This window comes from Furipterus horrens, unplaced genomic scaffold (assembly GCF_987537825.1).
Source record: "Furipterus horrens unplaced genomic scaffold, mFurHor1.1.pri manual_scaffold_11, whole genome shotgun sequence".
Taxonomy (NCBI): domain Eukaryota; kingdom Metazoa; phylum Chordata; class Mammalia; order Chiroptera; family Furipteridae; genus Furipterus; species Furipterus horrens.
Window position 1 is genome coordinate 16,281,590 of NW_028327181.1, and position 17,614 is coordinate 16,299,203.

Below are 17,614 nucleotides of genomic sequence, written 5' to 3' on the forward strand. Positions count from 1 at the left end.
TGGAGGCAGTCAGAGAAAGGAACTAAAGCAGAGGACGACAGATCTGACGATTACGAGGCACCAGCTGTATACCTTACACATGCCATCTCCTTTAATCTGCACCGCAACCCTGAGTTGTGGTGTTGAGATTTCAGTGCAGTTTTTAGCCGCATTTCACAGGTGAGCAAACTGAGACCGCCAAGAAGTTCCATGAGCGTGGCTGGGCAGTGTGTCAGAGGGAGGGGTATTTACTAGGTCCTAAGTGTTGGCTGTGCATTGGTTCACTTAATTCTCAACAACACTATAAGGTAGGTCCTGTTTATACTGCTCTTTTCAAAGGAGGAAACAAAGACTCAAAGTTGGGGAAGAAGGTCCCTTGCTCAAGGGCACAGGGGAGATTTGAATTGAGGTTTAGGGCAGAAATAGTGCGCCAGCAGCTGGGCCAGGAAGAGGACAGCAGCTGTTAAGAGAAGGAGTTCCCCAGTGGGGAGGGGATTGGGAAGTCCCTCTCTAGTGCTCCTCATCTTGGATTCAGACACGGGCACTTCTGTGGTGTCCTTCATTCCCTACCTGCTGCCTCAGGCCTCAGCGGGCAGGCACTCAGGTGCCCCTGGGCAGGACTTTGAGACATCTACTCACTCTGCAACATGAACTTATGGGCACCTCCTCCTAGTATCTCCTGAGGCTGCTGCAATTAGTTACCCCCTCCCCATTCCCATCTGCAGTGAAGTTCCCTCCCTGGCAAGGTGCAAGTCCCCAGCATCAGAATGAGCCTCCTGAATACCATGTCCAAGCACAGAGGGGTTGTGTCACCAGCCCAAGATCACCCAGCACAGCAGGAGGCATGGTCCAGCCTCCTGACTGTCAGAAGAGCCCGTGCCATGCTTCAGTGTAACATGTGGAGAGGAAGCCGAGACCCCCAGGGCCTAGCAAAGCCAGGGGCAATGTCCAGTCTGGTGCCCATGAAAGCTGTAACTGAGGTCACCAATTCCAGGATTTCTGCTGCTCTTTGGGTTCTCAGGCTGCCTGGGTCAGTTGCAGGCACCCGTCGTAGAATGACATGGGGGCCCTTGGGTGCTCTGAAGACCATGCCTGTTCCTCATCTGTGCCTGTACTCCAGAGTATCCTCTGCTGAAGTCGCAGCAAATGCCGAGCTGACACCTTGATGGCTCTAGGGCCCCTGGAACAACTGTAGGGAGAGAAAAGTGGGGCAGGCGGTCATGGCTGCCAAGGATCTCACCCTACTCAGCAGATACAGGAATGGAGGCCCAGAGGAGCAGGGCTTGGGTCAGAGAGGGGTGGTTATGCCAGAAGGGGGAAGAATAAATCTGGGCTAGCACCCAGAGACCTGGGCTCTGCCTCTGGCTGGCTGCATAAACCTGGGCCAGTCTGGGCCTGTTTCCTCACCTATGAACTGAGAAAAGTAACAAGGGGCCAGCTTTGAGAATCAGAATGAAAATGAGATTTTGAGTTAAACAAGCATTTTACTCCATGCCCACCAGCTTTTGACTGTGTGTCACACACTCCATTTCCTTGGCTTCACAGCCATTTTGCAGATAAGAAAACAGAGGCGTGGAAAGGTGACTCAACTTGCCAGGTCACAAAGGAAGTAAATGATAGAGCAAGATGCAACCCACGTGGACCAACTGCAGAGCCGAACCCAGGCACCAGGGAGATGACAATGGAGTTCAGAGGTCCCTGCCCCCAGGTGAAGAAATAGTGGGGGGATAAGCAACCCACCCCCCTGGGAAAATCGCCCATCCCTCCTGGCTTTGCTGTCACTTACTCTTTGCTCTCAGCGCAGTCCAGTGGAGGGACCAGCTTAAAGCAGGTCGTGCCCAGCAGCTTCCAAAGCATGTTGGCACCTGCAGGTGGGCTGTGGAGCCTCAGGAATCGTGCTAGTCTGAGGGCAGAGGCAGGCTTAGGCTGGGGCAAGGTCTTGCCAGCTAGGTGCTCCTTCCCAGTGCCTGGCAGCAGGCAGCCCACCCCCAAGAGACCAAGTAGGCCTCACCGGCGCGTGCAGTTGCAGTGGAAGAGGGGGACTTGGGCACCGTTGAGCAGCTGGAACTTGGTCTCCTGGGGCCTGATCTGGTGCTCACACTGGTCCAGGTGGTGGAAGCTGCGGCAGACCTGGTGGGTGACTGGGGGCGGTGTGGTGGTGAGGGGAGACCAGTCCCCCAGGGGAGCCCCACTAATACTCAGTGCCATTCAGAAGGAACACTGAGCACATGGACTGAGTCACACACACACAGAGACTACTTCCACCTCACGCCTTTGTGACCTCATAGTGCTACACATATGGGTGGGACCCCCACAAACACACAGCAGTGCTATAGTGGTGGAGGTCCAGAGTGCTGAGGGTTGTCAGAAAAGACTTCCTGGAGGCAGAGGCTGCTAAGCAGAGGCTAGGAGAAAGAAAGAGGAGGGGAGAGTGCTCCAGGCAGAAGGAACAGCATGTGCAAAAGCTCAGAGGTGGGAGAGAGCAAGTTGCTTTTGAGGAACTGAATGAAGTTTGTGTAAAGTTTAGACAGGGGAGTAGTGTCTACAGAACCAGTGTCTGAGGGCCCCAGGGTATTGGGACATTGTCAGCTAAGGTAAGAAGAGCCATGGTGGGGGCTCAGAGGGGAGTGACATTATCAAGTTTGGAGCTTATGAAAATCCCTCTGCTGCAGCATGATTTGAAGGGAGAAATTGGGAAACCCCGGGAACAATTTAAAGCAGGAAAGGAAGTAGCACAGGATCCCCAAACATGCATAGAGGCAGGGACACTTCCTCATGTCAGGAACCCGAAGGTTAGGTTCTGAGCTCACCCTGAGGTTTTAGGGCAACTTGTGGCCCCTGAAGGTTTGGATGGGTGACCTCCAGCCAGGCTGTGGGGGCCACATCAGGCCTAGGGGAGGCCACGGTGGCCTGGAGGGCTGTGGCACTGTTTTTGCTGGAGTGCTGGGACCCTTTCTGCTGTGGTGGCCACTTCCAAGAGTGCTGCTTCTGTCGTGGCTTCCTGGGGGCTGGACTCTGGGGGCCAGGAGTCAGCGGGATGGCTGGGGAGCTCCAGGAGGCATTGTAGAGGGTCTTAGGCTGGAGGCGGGCGAGGGACATGGAGCCATACATTCTACACCTAGGAGGTGGCAATTGATGGCAATTGGTAACCCAGAATCCTCCCTTCAAGAAGCCTCCCAGGTTCATCTCCATGGAGACCAAAGCTCTATTAGCCCCACCCAGGGAGGGTCTGCCTCCTGGCCCCACCCTGTGGAGAGGACAGAGAGTATGAGGCATCATTTTCTGGAGGACATACAGCCTCCATCCCTGGGAGAGGGCTCAAAGGGGGCAACTACGTACCCGCCCCACCAGTACCATGCCACACACGCCTCCTGCTCCTCCAGTACAAAGCAGGGGATCTCCAGCACATTGAAGAAAGCCACGCCGACGATATCTGAGATGGAGTCCCGCTGCTTCTTCAGGCATTGCTGGAACCTGCCCCAGAGCCAGCACTCAGGTCTCTGGACTACAGAGAGCCACCTGGCTCCGCCCCAAGCCCACCCAGCCTCTACCAGCCAGGCGGTTTGGGGTCCAAGAAGTCGTTCACTCAGGTCTCAGCTTTCCCACCTGCGCAGTGGGTTCCAGCCTGTCTGATCCTTTAAGAGTCACATGAATCCGAGTCTCTGCACCCAGGAACTGAGTAACTCTGCCCCACCCCTGCACCCCCTGCCCTCTGCCAACCTGGCATCACAGTCACAGTGAGAGATGGTATGGAATCGGTAGTTTCGGATGCCATAGTTGTACTGGAAAGGTGAGATGGTCTGTGGGCAGCCGTCATGTTCCCGGCAGCAGAGATCAGGGCCCTGGAAGACCCCTGCAGGGAGCAGAGGGGCACCAGTTCAGCATGGTCCTGAGTACCACACCAACTACGCCCACCTGATGTCGGAAGCAGACCTGGTTCTCACCCCAGCCCTGGGTGGCCCCAGGCCAGTCACTGTCCTTCTGTGGGACACACAGTTTCAAAGCTGAAGGAGAGCACCCAGGCACAGCCACTGCTGGGCAACGTCAAGTGCAGAACAGCCTACCCAGGAGCCCTCACCCATGGAAAGGTCTTCCTGGGAGGAATGTGGAGGCAGACCCAAGCTCACACCCAAATACAACTATGAGGCCATGAATGTATGTGGAATGGAATGACAACAGGCAGGGTGCAACCTTTCTCGCTGGCTTGCTGAAGCATTGTCAGGATGCCAACCTGCTTCAACTCAAGTGCCAAGTCCTCCCCAACCCTCCACACAGACAGCTGTGCTGAGGCTGCAAAAAAGCCACTCGTGGTTTTCACCACATGAGCAATAGCACCTTTTACTGAGCATTTCCCAAGTGCCCGGCACTTCCCACACCCAAGCTCATGGCAGGTCTGCAAGAAAGGTGTCACTTCTATTGTCCAGGTGAGGAAACTGAGGTTCAGAGAGCTTGGACGTGCTGAATTGGTATTTGAACCCAGGCCTTTGGGTCTCATCATCCACTCCACTGGGCACTCTGTGCTCCTAAAGCCTCCTCTTAGGAAGTAGCTTTTTGGCTCAGCAGACCCCAGGTCCACCCAAGCCTGCCCCCTCCCTCGAATGGTGATTAACGAAGACTCCCAAGTGTGAGTAGGACCTTTTCCATCCATGACCTCACTTAAGCATCCCATGATGAGCTATGGTCACCCACATATTACAGATAAGAACACTGAAGTTCACAGTGGTCAAGTCACTCCCCCTCAAGGACACACAGCTTGGGAGAGTGGAGGCCAGGGTGAAAGCCTGAACTTCCCCTGCCCCAGCCCCCAAGCCCACACCCCAATGGCTCACCCAGCTCTGTGGAGTTCCCGGCAGAGTCCCCGACTCCACACCAGAGCGTGCCAGGCACGGTCCAGCCTCTCTTCTGCCGCCGGTGCCCTACACCAGGTATCCTGCTCTGCCCTGCTGCTCGCTTCTCCCTGGCTCCCGTTGGACTCTCCTCGGACGGTTGGCAGGTGCCCCAGTGACTCTGAAGGGTGTCCAGGGCTCTCTGCAGCTCAGGTCCAGGAGTGTGGATGAAGAAGCCCTGGGTGTTCTCACCAGCACAGAGGGCACCGAAGGCTGCAGTAAGCTCTGGCTCATCCTGCCGGCTACATGCCTGCAGCCTCCCGTGCTCGTCCCAGTGGGCATGAAACAGGGCCAGTCCCTGGGCATCCTTGCCCAGGAAGCTTAGGGATCCCAAGGGGCTGCCAGAGATGGGCCTAGCCAAGTGACAGGCGGTGCTGTTCCAGTGAAGGGCAGAAGAACCCCCCAGGAAGCTCAGCACCCCCAACAGCACTCCAAGAGCCCCCATTCCACCCTTACCCAGCCCAGTCAGATGAAGCCCCACAGATGGGATGTCTAGCCCTGACAACCCACAAGGCAGCAGCTGAGAAGCTGAGCGGAAACAGTGCCCAGCAGACCTGGTGCAGCAGGGCCAATGAATGGAGATCTGGGAGGGGTAGGAAGGAGGCTGGAGTATGGGGTGATCACAAGCTTGTAACTGAATCCACCGGCTGGGCAGGCCACTGATTGGCTGAGGATTGCACTTGCTGAGGCCCACGCCCCCACCCTGCCTTTCTCATTGCCATCCTGTGACCTGCTGCCAGCCCCGTCTAGATGGGGATTGTGGGAGCCAAAGCCCTGGGCCTTGGGGGCGTGGCCAGAAGAGTTCTATATCTCCCCAGGGAGGGAAGATGCTTCAGGGGATCAGACGAGACTCCTAGAACTCGTCCTCATCTCTCTACCCTAGTCGTTGCTGCCATGCACCCTGCCTCCATAAAGCTGGCAGGGGGCCATTGGCCTCAGCCACAATTGGGTGAAAGAGGTGCAGGCAGGGCTCAGGCTCTGTGGCCACCCCACCCTCAACTTCTGGGAAAGGGAGGCTTTGGGGGAAGGGAGCAACTATGCCCTGGTCATCTAGAGTGCTCCCCTCAAGTGCTGGTTCTTAGAAAGGCTCTTGGCATAACGAGGGGACAGTGTCCCAGGGATCCCCACTTCCTGGGACTCCAATCACAGACCTGGTCTGATAGACAGTGGGTGGAGACAGCCAGAGAGGCCTTGAGAGCAACATGGTGCAGGACTGGTGCTCTGGACTTGATGGAACTATGGTCCCCAGAGAAGCAGAGGGTGGCTCAGGAGGCTAAATCTGCAGCTACTTCCATACCTGGACTAGGGCCATGTTGGGGACACAGCAGGCATTGTGTCCCCCAAGAGACAGGGATGGTTCATTCATCAGGAAGGGGCTATACCCTGCACATGTTTCTATGTCCCAAAGCCAATGTATCATTCATCATCCAACCATCCGAAGAAGCTGATGTGCTTCCACCCATAGTGCAGATGAAGAAACTGAGGCTCAATGAGGGTGTGGAAGCCTCAGGTGATGGGCCCCAGCTGGAAAAGGGTTAGAGGCTTGGAGTGCATTTCTTGAGGGGCTTTGCTGGGAGGTGAGGGCTGGCTGGGACATAGACTTGCCTGTCCATCTACCTGTCAGTCTGCTGCTCCCCCAACATTCTCCTCATCAATCTCCATCCAAGTCTCTCCCAGAAGGATGAGCCCAGTGAAGCAGAGCCAGAGGCAGAGCTAAGGAAGGGAGTTGCAGGCGATACAGACACATCTCTGTGGCTCCAGAGCCAGTCTGGACCTGTGGCCCAGAAGGTCATTGCTGGGGATAACAGAGAAGGGAGAGAGGGTGGGGGTCTCCAGAGGTTGGGAAAGGTGTGGAGTAGAGCAAGTGGTATTGCGAAGGGTAGGGAGGCTTGGTGTTCTCAAAGGCAGGGGACAGAACAGAACAAAGGTGGGTACCTCTGGGAAGAATTATCATTCTGGTAACTTTCTCCAATTGTAGGAACTGCCACCCACTTCTGTCCCCCTTTTTCATATTATAGAGCCCTTCTGTGAGAAATGCTCACAATAAAACACCAGGACACCGGACTGCAGCAGCAAAGTGAGACATTTGTTTATTCCCAGGTCTGCAGAGCCAGGCACAGCCAGTCAAAGGCATGCGCGTCCAAAGTAGACAAAGTAAACTGGTTTTATACTAATGTGCTTAGCTTCCCCCCCACCCCAATGTGATTAGCTTCCCCTCCACTCTCCTTCTTCCCCGTTTCTCCATTACTGCTTAATCTGGGTTCACAATCTAACACAATTAACTACTTAACTAAGGTTGTGATTAACTAAGGGTAATCCAGTTATAGGTCTTTCTCCAACTTATTTGCAAAGTTATCTAGCTAAATCTTCCCATTTCTCCGTATTTGATGATGACAATCTTCCTCCTTTTGATCCCAGAGATATGTGTGAGGAGCTGTGGAATGTCATTTACTGGCCCCTTTTCCATGATTCACCTGTTAATTATCTCCTACTGATTTGAGAGTCACTGGCTTCTTTGTCCCTTATACTTCCCTGAACATCACACAGGGAAGCTGGGAGGTGCCACAGCAGGAACTCAACTTTCAAGGTCATAGAGACCTGGTTTGTGTGACCTTAGGGTTAGAAGTCTTAACTTTTCTGAGGCTGTTTCCTTATCTGTATGATGGGCATAATTACAGTAGTCACTTCATGGATGTTAGGAAAGACTCTCAGCACAATGACTGTCATCCAAAACACCGTCATTAAAGCCTCAGGACACCCCTGAACAGAAGGGAGATTACCCAGGGAAAAGCAAGTCCCAGAGTTTTCAGGCCACATCGGCCTCCATGATAGCTATTCCTGCTAGTCCACTGCTTGGCTGTGTGACTTTAGGCTTGGCCCTGCACCTCTCCAGGCCTCAGTTTCCACCTCTGTTCAGGGAGGGGTACAGTGAAGTCAACCTTTGAGGTTTCTTCTTTACTGAGCCCCCAAAAGAGGGAGGCTGGGGCCTGCCCAATCCTCAAGGGAGGGTGTCACTGGGTTTTCCCTTCAGATTCCACCCAGCAGCCATGTCAGCCAGCCTACAGAACAGACTCTGGAGCCCTGCCTTCCACCAAGGTGCCCCTCAAAGGCCTTGCAGCAGAGGATGATAGGAGCCTAACTGATGGGGGACTCAAATGTTGGAAAATTTTAGTTTCAGGTAACAGCTTAGCAATCGTCGTCGTCGTCATCGTCGTCGTCGTCGTCGTCGTCGGCAGCCGTCCGTCTCGAGAGACGATGGTGTAGCTTCTTAAGAGTCTATCCGCACCGCCGAGAATGGCTGTGCAGTCCGACTCGGGAGTGACATGGTAGTATCTGTCTCCTCCCGTGTTGAATCGACATCTTGCGATGACGCTGAAGCTACAGAGCCTGGGCAGGGTAATATGGAGGGTCTGCTGTTGCCCATGCAGCAGACCCCCCCTCTCTTCGCAGCTGAAGGGTCCAAGGGAAAGACGGAGTCGATACAGCTTGGCTTCAGGTGCGCCGCAGGAGTTGCCGGTGTTGACTACAACGTCAAACCGCCTTAGGGACTCCGGCTCCGGATTTTCTGTCGGGGTTTACTCCCTTAGCCTTTCCCCTGAAGAGGTATGCCGCAAGGCAGCGGATAAAGCTTAGCAATCAATGTACGTAAAAAGCTATTGTTTTAGGACCCAGAGGTATGACCCACCTTGACTTCAGGTAACCATATGCAGTTCCACCTCTGTGCCTCAGGAGAACTACAAGAAATCAAGACGGTCTCTGAGCCATTGTGCTCCAGGGTGAGACTACCTCTGCCCAGGGCACAAGGACCACCACCCAGGGCACAGATGAAGGAATGCGGCAGCTTTTATCTGATTAACTTTTCCCCTGAATTCCAAACCCCTTACCTACACTTTTCTTCTCCTTATAAAAGGGTCCATTTATAATGGAATTTAAGATAGTCTGTTAGGGTACAAACCCACCGTCTTCTCAGATCGACCGTCTGAATAAAGTGCCCATAATGATTCAATCCCTATCTCTGCTTATTGGGTCTGGTAGTGACAGGCAGCCTGAACACCGGCTTTTCCGGTTTCAAAACCAGCAGGACAGGAGAGAGCAGGCTGGGCCTTGCAGACAGAAGGGGGCAATGCTTTACTCTGGGCCCCCCTACCAACTGGGGTGGGGCAGGGTGCCAATAGGAAGTGATGGGTGGGGGTCCATGGGAGAAGGTGTTCCCTCCTCCCTCCCTGTGTGATTGCTTATCCATCTCCCTCCATCAGTTTCCATCATGCTTTGTCTCCTCGTGGCTTCTCTCTCATCTCTCCCTGACTCAGTCTCTTTTCCTCTCTGATTCTGATCCTCATAAATTTTCTATTTCCTCCATCCATCCCTCCCTCTCTCCATCTTTCTCTCTCTGACTCTAACTCTCCATCTTATTTTCTCTCTCCATTTCTTTCTTAACTTTCTCTTTCATTCTTCTGTCCCTTTTGTTGTCCCTCCATTTTATTCTGTCCCTCTCTCAATTTTTCTCCTGCCTTCTCTCATCTTCTCTCCCTCTCTCTTGGTTTTCCTGTTTCTTGGTGTCTTTTGGTTCTCTCTCCCTCATTCATTCTGTTTCTCTTATATTTTTCTCTGTTCTTTGTATCTCTGTGTATGTGTATCTGCCTCTCCAAATTCTTCTCTCTTCCTTCTCTCTCTGTCTGCTCTCCCCCTCCACACCCTGACCCCAGGCCCAGGACCTGGCATATCTGTCCTTTCCCATTCCCATTTCCCCAGCCATGACTTTATCTGATGCTCACAACCCCTGCCTCTCCTGGGCAAACAGGCAGGGAAGGGCCTCTCATTCCATTGTCGAGATGGATGAATGGGTTCTAGAAGAAAAGTGATTTACCAGGAGTCACAGAGTGGATTGGGGAAGCCAGACCAGACTTGCCCTGGTATGTGGGGAGGGCCTCCCCTGGTCCCAGAAGACTCTTGGCTCCCCCACAGCCTCCCTACCACAGGACCTTCCTCCCCACTGCCTCAAGGGTGCCCTCCCTCTGCCCCTTGGAGCTGGCCCTACCGGCCCCACCAGAAGGCTCTCTGCAGCTCTCTGTGCCAGGAGAATGGTGCGGGCAGTGCCCAGCTCCAGAACATTCTATATTCATTCAAAAACAAATAGTTACTGAGTGTTTACTATGTACCAGGCACAGAGCAAGACTCTGGACAGAGAGAGAGGAGGGGAAGGGAGACAGAGCATGCTCAAGACTTGGAAAAAGAGAAAATACATCCCCTGGGGTCTGGCAGCCCAGAGGAGCCAGGGCCTGGGTGTCAGTTGGGTCCTCAAGGAAGTCAAGACTAAGTCAGGAGTGCAAGAGATTTATTTGGGGAAATGCCTGTGAAAGATAAAGAGGGAGAAAAGCGGAGTAGGCAGGAAAAGCCGTCAAACTCTGTTGCAGATCTGACATCTATGAGGAGGGAGGAGACAGGAAGGGGGCTGGGTAATAAGAGCCTCCTACTGCGGTGATCCTCCGAGAAAATCTCAGTGCCAGCAGGGAATTCTGGTGCAAAGATTGCCCTTACAAGAGTCACAGTTGGGCAGAAACGGCCAGGCCTTAGTGCCCTGGCTGAGCCCAGTCATTGGTTGGGGGCTTCCCAGAAAGACAGCGTTACCCACTTTGGTGCTGCTGCGGACGCCGATGGCTGCCACACGTGGGAACTTGCCCACCCATTCCGCTGAGGCTAACCCACTGCAGACTGAGAGAGGAAACGCAGTGGCACAAATGGAATCTGGCACCCGGGAAGGAGATGCCAGGGCTAAGGAGTAGGAATCTGTGGGTACAGGATTTCCAGGTAGGCATTCAGCCCCTAGCTCACTGGGTATAAACGAAGCCCAGCCCTAGGTCTGAGGGAATAAACACAGACCCAACTATGTTTAAAATGAGACATCTCGGTAGAAATATATTAGATTCAATTTAACAGCTTATTAAACTAGGATGGGGGGGGGGAGATGGGAAATCAGAGATTACAGAACTCATTCTACATAATTGAGCAGCATTAGAAACTGTGGTAGTTTAAAGATGTGCACAGATTCTTTGACACTTGTCTCTTTTAACGGTGGAGATTGCTCCCTCTCCCCTTCAATATGACTTAGTCCCTTGCTTCTAATGAATAAAATGTCGTAGAAGTAAGGTAACTTCTGAATCCAAGTCATAAAAAGCTCTGTGCCTTCCTCCTTGCGCTCTGTCTTGGATCACTCACTCTGCGGAAGCCAGAGTGATACTCAAGCAGCCCTGTGAAGAGCCCATGAGACGAGGAACTGAAGCCTCCTGTCAACAGCCATGTAAACAGATCCTTGCAAGCAGATCCTTCAGCCCCAATCAAGCCTTCAAATGAGTACAGCACCACCTGACTGCTTATTTTTAAAAGCTTTATTGAGATATAATTCACATACTACACAATACATCTACCCATTTAAAGAGTAAAATCTATATAACCCTTAAATGCATGTCAGAGTGGTCAAAAATAAAATAAAGTGTACAATTTAGTGGTTTTAGTATGTTCATAGTTGTGCAAACATCACCACTACCTAATTCCAGAACATTTTCGTCATTCCAAAGAGAAATCCGTGACCAGTAACAGTCATTCCACCTTCCACCTTCGTCCCAACTCCTAGCCCCAAGTACCCCCTAATATACTTCATATCTCTATAGAGTTGCCTGTTTTGTACATTTCATATAAAAGGAATCATACAGTATATTATCTTTGTTGCCTGGCTTCTTTCACTTAGCATAATATTTTCAAGGTTCATCTGTGTTGTAGCAGGTATCCATACTTCATTCCATTTTATGATTGGATAATATTCCATTGCATGGATAAACCACATTTATCCATTTGGGTTGTTTCTACCTTAGGGCTAAAAACATTCGTATAAAAGTTTTTGTGTAAGTGTATGTTTTCAGTTGTCTTGAGTACATAGCTAGGAGTGGAATTGCTGGGACATGTGGTACCTTTATCTTTAACCATTTGAGGAACCGCCAAACTGTTTCCAAAGAGGTCGCATCATTTTACATTTTCACCAACAATGTATGAGAATTCTGATTTCTCCACACCCTTGCCAACATTTCTTATTGTCTGCCTTATAGCCATCCAAGTAGGTGGGAAGTGGTACCTCATTGTGGTTTTTGTTTGCACTTCTCCGCTGGCTAATGATGTTGAGCATCTTTTCATGTACTTATTGGCCATTTGCATACTTATTTATTTGTTGAACTTATTGGGGTGATTTTGGTTAACAAAAATACATAGGTTTCAGGTGTACAATTCTATAATACATCATCTGTATATTGCATTGTGCGTTCACCACCCCAAATCAAGTCTTCCATCACCATTTATCTCTCCTTTACCCTTTTCTACCTCCTACCCCACATTCTCTCTGGTAATTACTCTATTGGTTTCTGTGTCTATGAATTTGTTTATTTTCCCTTAATCCTTTCACCCTTTTCACCTGACCCCCCAACCTCCCTCCCCTTTGACAGCTTTCAATCTGTTCTCTGGATCTATGGGTCTGTTTTGTTAGTTTATCTTGTTCATTAGGTTCCACATATAAGTAAAATTATATGGCACTTGTCTTTCTCTGACTGGCTTATTTCACTTAGTTTAATGCTTTGCAGGTCCATCCATGCTGTCACAAAAAGTAAGATTTCCTTCTTTTTTACAGGTGAGGAGTATTCCATTGTGTAAATATACCACATCTTTTTTTATTGCCTCATCTACTGATGGGCACTTGGACTGCTTCCAAATCTTGACTATTGTAAATAATGCTGCAATGAACATAGGGGTGCATATATTTTTTCAAATTAATGTTTTGGGTATATTCTCAGAAGTGGAATTGCTGGGTCATAAGGCAGTTTCATTTTTTATTTTTTGAGGTAACTCTATACTACTTTCCACAGTGCCTGTACCAATCTGCATTCCCAGAAACAGAGCACAAGGGTTCCCTTCTCTCCACATCCTCGCCAACACTTGTTATTGATTTATTGATGATAACCATTCTGGTAGCTATGAGGTGATATCTTATGTATTTTTTTTTTTTAAATCTTCACTTGAGGATATGTTTATTGCTTTTAGCGAGGGAGAGAGAAAGAGACAGGCAGACAGACAGAAACATCGATCAGTTGCCTCCCATTTGTTCTCCAATCAGGGATCAAACCTGTAAACTAGGTATGTACCCTGACCAGTAATAGAATCTGCAACCTTTTGGTGTAGGGGATGATGCTCCAACCAACTGGGCCACCTGGCCAGAGGCCATTTTGATTTTAATTTGCATTTCTCTGATGATTAGTAATGTTGAGAATTTTTTTTATGTCTATTGGCCATCTTTATGAACTCTTTGGAGAAGTGTCTATTCAGGTCCAGGAAGCAGCCAGCCCTCTATACCCAGACCAGGGAGATGAAAGCAGAAAGGACTGTGGGGATAGCAGGCTGGGCCCTGCTGGTAGGTCTCAGAATTTAGTCCAGCCTCTGCTGTCACCTAGTGGGCACCCAAAGCCAGCACCTCCTAGAGAAATGAAAGGAGGAAGGTTCTTTGCTTCTTTCCTGGTCCCTTGCACCTTCCTGGTCTTTCTTGTCTGGGCTCTACCCTCTAACTCACTGTATGATCCTGACAAGCCCTTTGCCTCTCTGGCTCTCAGTTTTCTGTCTTTGAATAAGGGTCCTGATCTTTCCAAATCACAAGCCTGGCCAGGTCTGCCCCTGTCCCTTCCCCGGCCATCATGACCTGCAGTGTCAGAGCCTGGCTGCCCTCACCAGCTCCCCACTTCTCTGCTGCAGCCACACAGAGCTACTCTTATTTCCTCAATCACCAGGCCCTCTTAAGGCCTTTGTACATGTTGCTCCCTTCACCTAAAACACTCTTCCCTCTCCTTCACCTGGTTTGTTCCTCCTCTTCCTTCAAGTGTCAGTTTAATCACTTCCTACAGGAAGCCCTCTTCCCTGACACCCCCAACCCAGGATGGCCAAAGGTACTTTAAGTCCCCACTGAGTATTGATTCAAGTCTCAAATGGGATATGACCCTGGAAGAGGTCAAATAGCAGTCCATTCAGGCCAGGGGGCTGGGGTGGGGGACACTGTGGGGAACCATGGGCTCAAAGTTCAAACTGACCTGATTTCCCACCCAAGTATACTACGTTTGGGCAATGTAAACACCAGCCAATGGCTCCACCTTTCTGAGTCCCTATTTTACAGGTGAGTAAATCATATTCTGTCTACTCCAGCACTCAACAAAATAATTGTAATGTGAGCCACAAAGGTAATTTTAAATTTTCTAGCCACAGTTTAAAAAATAAAAGAATCTACCTTGGCTGGTGCAGCTCACTGGATTGCCAGCCTGCAAAATAAAAGGTCACTGGCTCGATTCCCAGTCAGGGCACATGCCTGGGTTGTGGGCCAGGTCCCCAGTTAGGGGCATACAAGAGACAACTGATAGATGGTTCTCTTGCACATCGATATTTCTCTTCCACTTTTTCTCTCTCCCTTCTCCTCTCTCTAAAAAATAAATAAGTTATTTAAAAAAAAAAATGGTACAAGAAACAGGTGAATCCTGGCCAGGTAACTCAGTTAGTTAAGAGTGTCATCCAAATATGCCAAGGTTGCAGGTTTGATCTCCAGTCAGGGCATATACAAGAAGCCATGAATGAATGCATAAATAACTCAAACAACAACAAAAAAATGATATTTCTCTCTCTCAAAAAGAAACAGGTAAAATAAATTTTAATAAAAATTATATGTAATCCATGTGTAAATATTATTTCAACATGTAATCAATGTTTTAAAATTATTAATGAGCTATTTACATTCTCTTTTCATACCACTTCTTTGAAATCTGAAGAGTAGTTCATATTTACTGCACATCTTAATCTGGATTCCACATTTCAAGCACTCAGCATCTGCCTGAGGCTAAAGTCCACTGTACTGGACAGCACAGCTCTGTATATTTATCTGTGTGGTGGTTACATGGGTGTGTATGTAAAAATGCATGGAGCTGGACAGTATGACTGACCTTTTTGTATGCAAATTACAAGTCTTGAGAAAAAGAGCAATTTCCAGGTTTCTGGGCTGAATATGGATGGACAATAGATGGGGGAATTTGCTGGTATTAGCATAAATAAAAGTTATGTTTGAATTTCAGATAAACAACAGTTTTTTAGTATAAGTATGTCACATTTGTTGTTTCTGTGAAATTCAGATTTCACTGGGCATCCTGTATTTTATCTGGCCACCCAGCTTCTAGCTCATCCTCCAGGACTCAGAAGCACGGAATCCAACTCAACTTCCTCGGTGTGTGACACTGACTACGTTTCTTCACCTCTCTGAGCTTCACCTTCCTCCTCGGCAATATGGCCAATAATTCTTTCCTCAATGACCTGTTAAAAGGACTCACTGAGAAAAATATAAGAAAAAGATTCCCCCATAATTCCTGGCACGTGGTAGGCCCTAAGCAAACATTCCTTCCTTCCTGGGTCCCCAGAGGTGCAGGGTAGACAGACTGCTCAAGGAGTGCCTGGCCCCCCTCCCCACACTACCCAGGGGTTGGACCCCATAAATGCTTACTGCCTTCCAGATTTTTCTCTCCTTCACTAGTTTTTTCCTTCCCTGGTTTTCTAGAGTTTTATCCATGCCCCATCTGTGTTGGAAATATTCCAGAATCTTCTGGGAAAAGCCAAATTCCCAGGAATGGGGTCCTTCTGACCCAGCTCTTAGAAGATTCCAGGATATGGCCCTGATACCACCTAGTGGCCATGTCTCTAAACAAATACTACTATCCAGATCTGAACCTAGCAAGACAGGCTGGTTCACTCTGCTCCAGATCCAAGTGAGACCCTGCCCTTGGTCAGCAGGGCCACCATGTGGATAGTGCCTTGGGCTAGGCCCCAGCGGGAGGCAGAATTAATGGACACTGAGCTGTCCTGGGACAGCGCACTTAAGATTAACCTTAGGACCCATGCACAAAGAATGAGAGGAACCTGCCCTGGCTGGTGTGGCTCAGTGGATTGAGTGCTAGCCTGTGAATCAAAGGGTCACTGGTTTGATTCCCAGTCAGGGCACACACCTTGGTTGCAGACTGGGTCTCCAGTTGGGGGCGCGTGAGAGGCAAACACACATTGATGTTTCTCTCCCTTTCTTTCTCTCTCCTTTCCCCTCTCTCTAAAAAATAAATTTAAGGAAAAAAAAAAAGGATGGGAGGAACCTGAGGCCCAGGGATTAGGTAAAATGCCTGAAGGTGCACAGTGAGGATTTGCACACTTGCCCAGGTTGGGTAACCAATGAGGCCATGCTCCTAACTGGCTCACTTCTTCCGTGGAAGGGTTGGGGTTGAGGAGGATTTGGAGGTGTTTCTTCTGACTCATTTTCCCCTCTATCCAGAGTCTTCCTCTCTGAGTTTCCTATACCCAAAAGGACAGACTAACCACAGCGTGGGGTGGAATCGGGGTGGGGACAGCCTAGATCAAAACCTTGCTTCCTTAATCCTCCCTCAAATTACCTAACACAAGCTCAAATCTAAAATGTCCTTTCTAACACTGTTACTGACATACTCAATCACTCCCCCCATTCAACCCCATGTCAGGTGAGGGGACTGGAGGAAAAAATGATGCCACCTCCTCACCACCTGCCAGAGCTGGGCTGGGATCTTCTCTCCCCACATTGAACAGAAGAGAAAACTGGGGCCCAGGGAAGGGCAGGAACCTGTGGATCTTAACAGATCAAATAGGCCAGAAGGTCTCCCAGATTTCTTGTCTCTCCTCACTTGGAAGATATACACTGGAGGCCTCAGGCCTTTAATCACACCCCTCTCCCACACAGTAACTTGCCTGTTCCCACTATTCAATCTTCCTCTCCCCCCAAGCCCTTGACTCAGGTCCCTGTTCCCTCTGAAGCTCTGCAATGGCCCTCTCTTGTCTTGTGCTTCTAACCTTCAACCCTCTCCTCTGCACTCTGAAGGAGATATGAATGCCTCTGCATGGACTCCCACACCCCCTTGCGCCAGACCTTTCCTTTCTTTCCAGCCCCATCCCTTCCTCCATCCCTTCACAGACCCCACTCTCTGGCCCACAGTGGTAAGGCAGCATTTCAACAGGCACAGGTTTTGCAGGCAGATTCCAATCTTGAGACTGATTCTTACCAGCTGTGTGGCCTTGAGTAAGTTGCTTAACTTCTCTGGGGCTCTAGCTCCTCATATGTAATATTTGCTTCACAATTTGGGGTGAGAGTTAAATTGCATAAAGTCCCATGGTAAATTAATAAACATTCAATAAATATTAGCTGTCATTATTAGTATTAGCATTAGGAGAGTAAGTAGGGGTGGGTCAGGAGAAAGGTTAGGGCTATTTAAATGAGAACCCTTCAGATGCTCAGAGCAATCAGAGAATGAAATCAGAACATGTCTCTTTATTTTATTCTTTCCCACTGTAATATTTTTTTATTCAACACAATTTGTTGTCTACATTAAATAATATGAAAATCATGCTGGGTTCTAGAAGGATAAATGCAAACACCACCAAAGAGCTTCTGAGGTCTATAAGCACCTTAGTGTGCTAAGGCAGAGAAGGTGTATATATATATATATTTGAAGCTGAAGTTCTTCAAGTTTGTTAGTTTCAATTCTGTTATTTATTGGGTACATTTTAACTAACAAGAACATGAAAAAAATAGTGCTGGTTCCCTACCATTAAAGCTTCAGGAATGTGGTTGTCTCTTTCCAGAAGAGACAGTGAGAATGACCTCATTTCTGATGGAG

General features: G+C 49.6%; 1 protein-coding gene across 1 annotated transcript; it reads right to left on the bottom strand.

Moving 5' to 3' along the window:
• Window positions 1-41: 41 nt before the first annotated feature.
• On the bottom strand, window positions 42-5,425 carry PLA2G3 (phospholipase A2 group III). Its single transcript, XM_090257732.1, has 7 exons — window positions 4,809-5,425; window positions 3,700-3,832; window positions 3,319-3,453; window positions 2,790-3,097; window positions 1,991-2,120; window positions 1,766-1,882; window positions 42-1,168 (listed from the first exon to the last, which is right to left on the bottom strand). The coding sequence occupies exons 1-7, from the start codon at window positions 5,308-5,310 to the stop codon at window positions 997-999; spliced, it is 1,497 nt and encodes a 498-aa protein (XP_090113858.1). The 5' UTR covers window positions 5,311-5,425; the 3' UTR covers window positions 42-996.
• Between the last annotated feature and the right edge of the window lie 12,189 nt (window positions 5,426-17,614).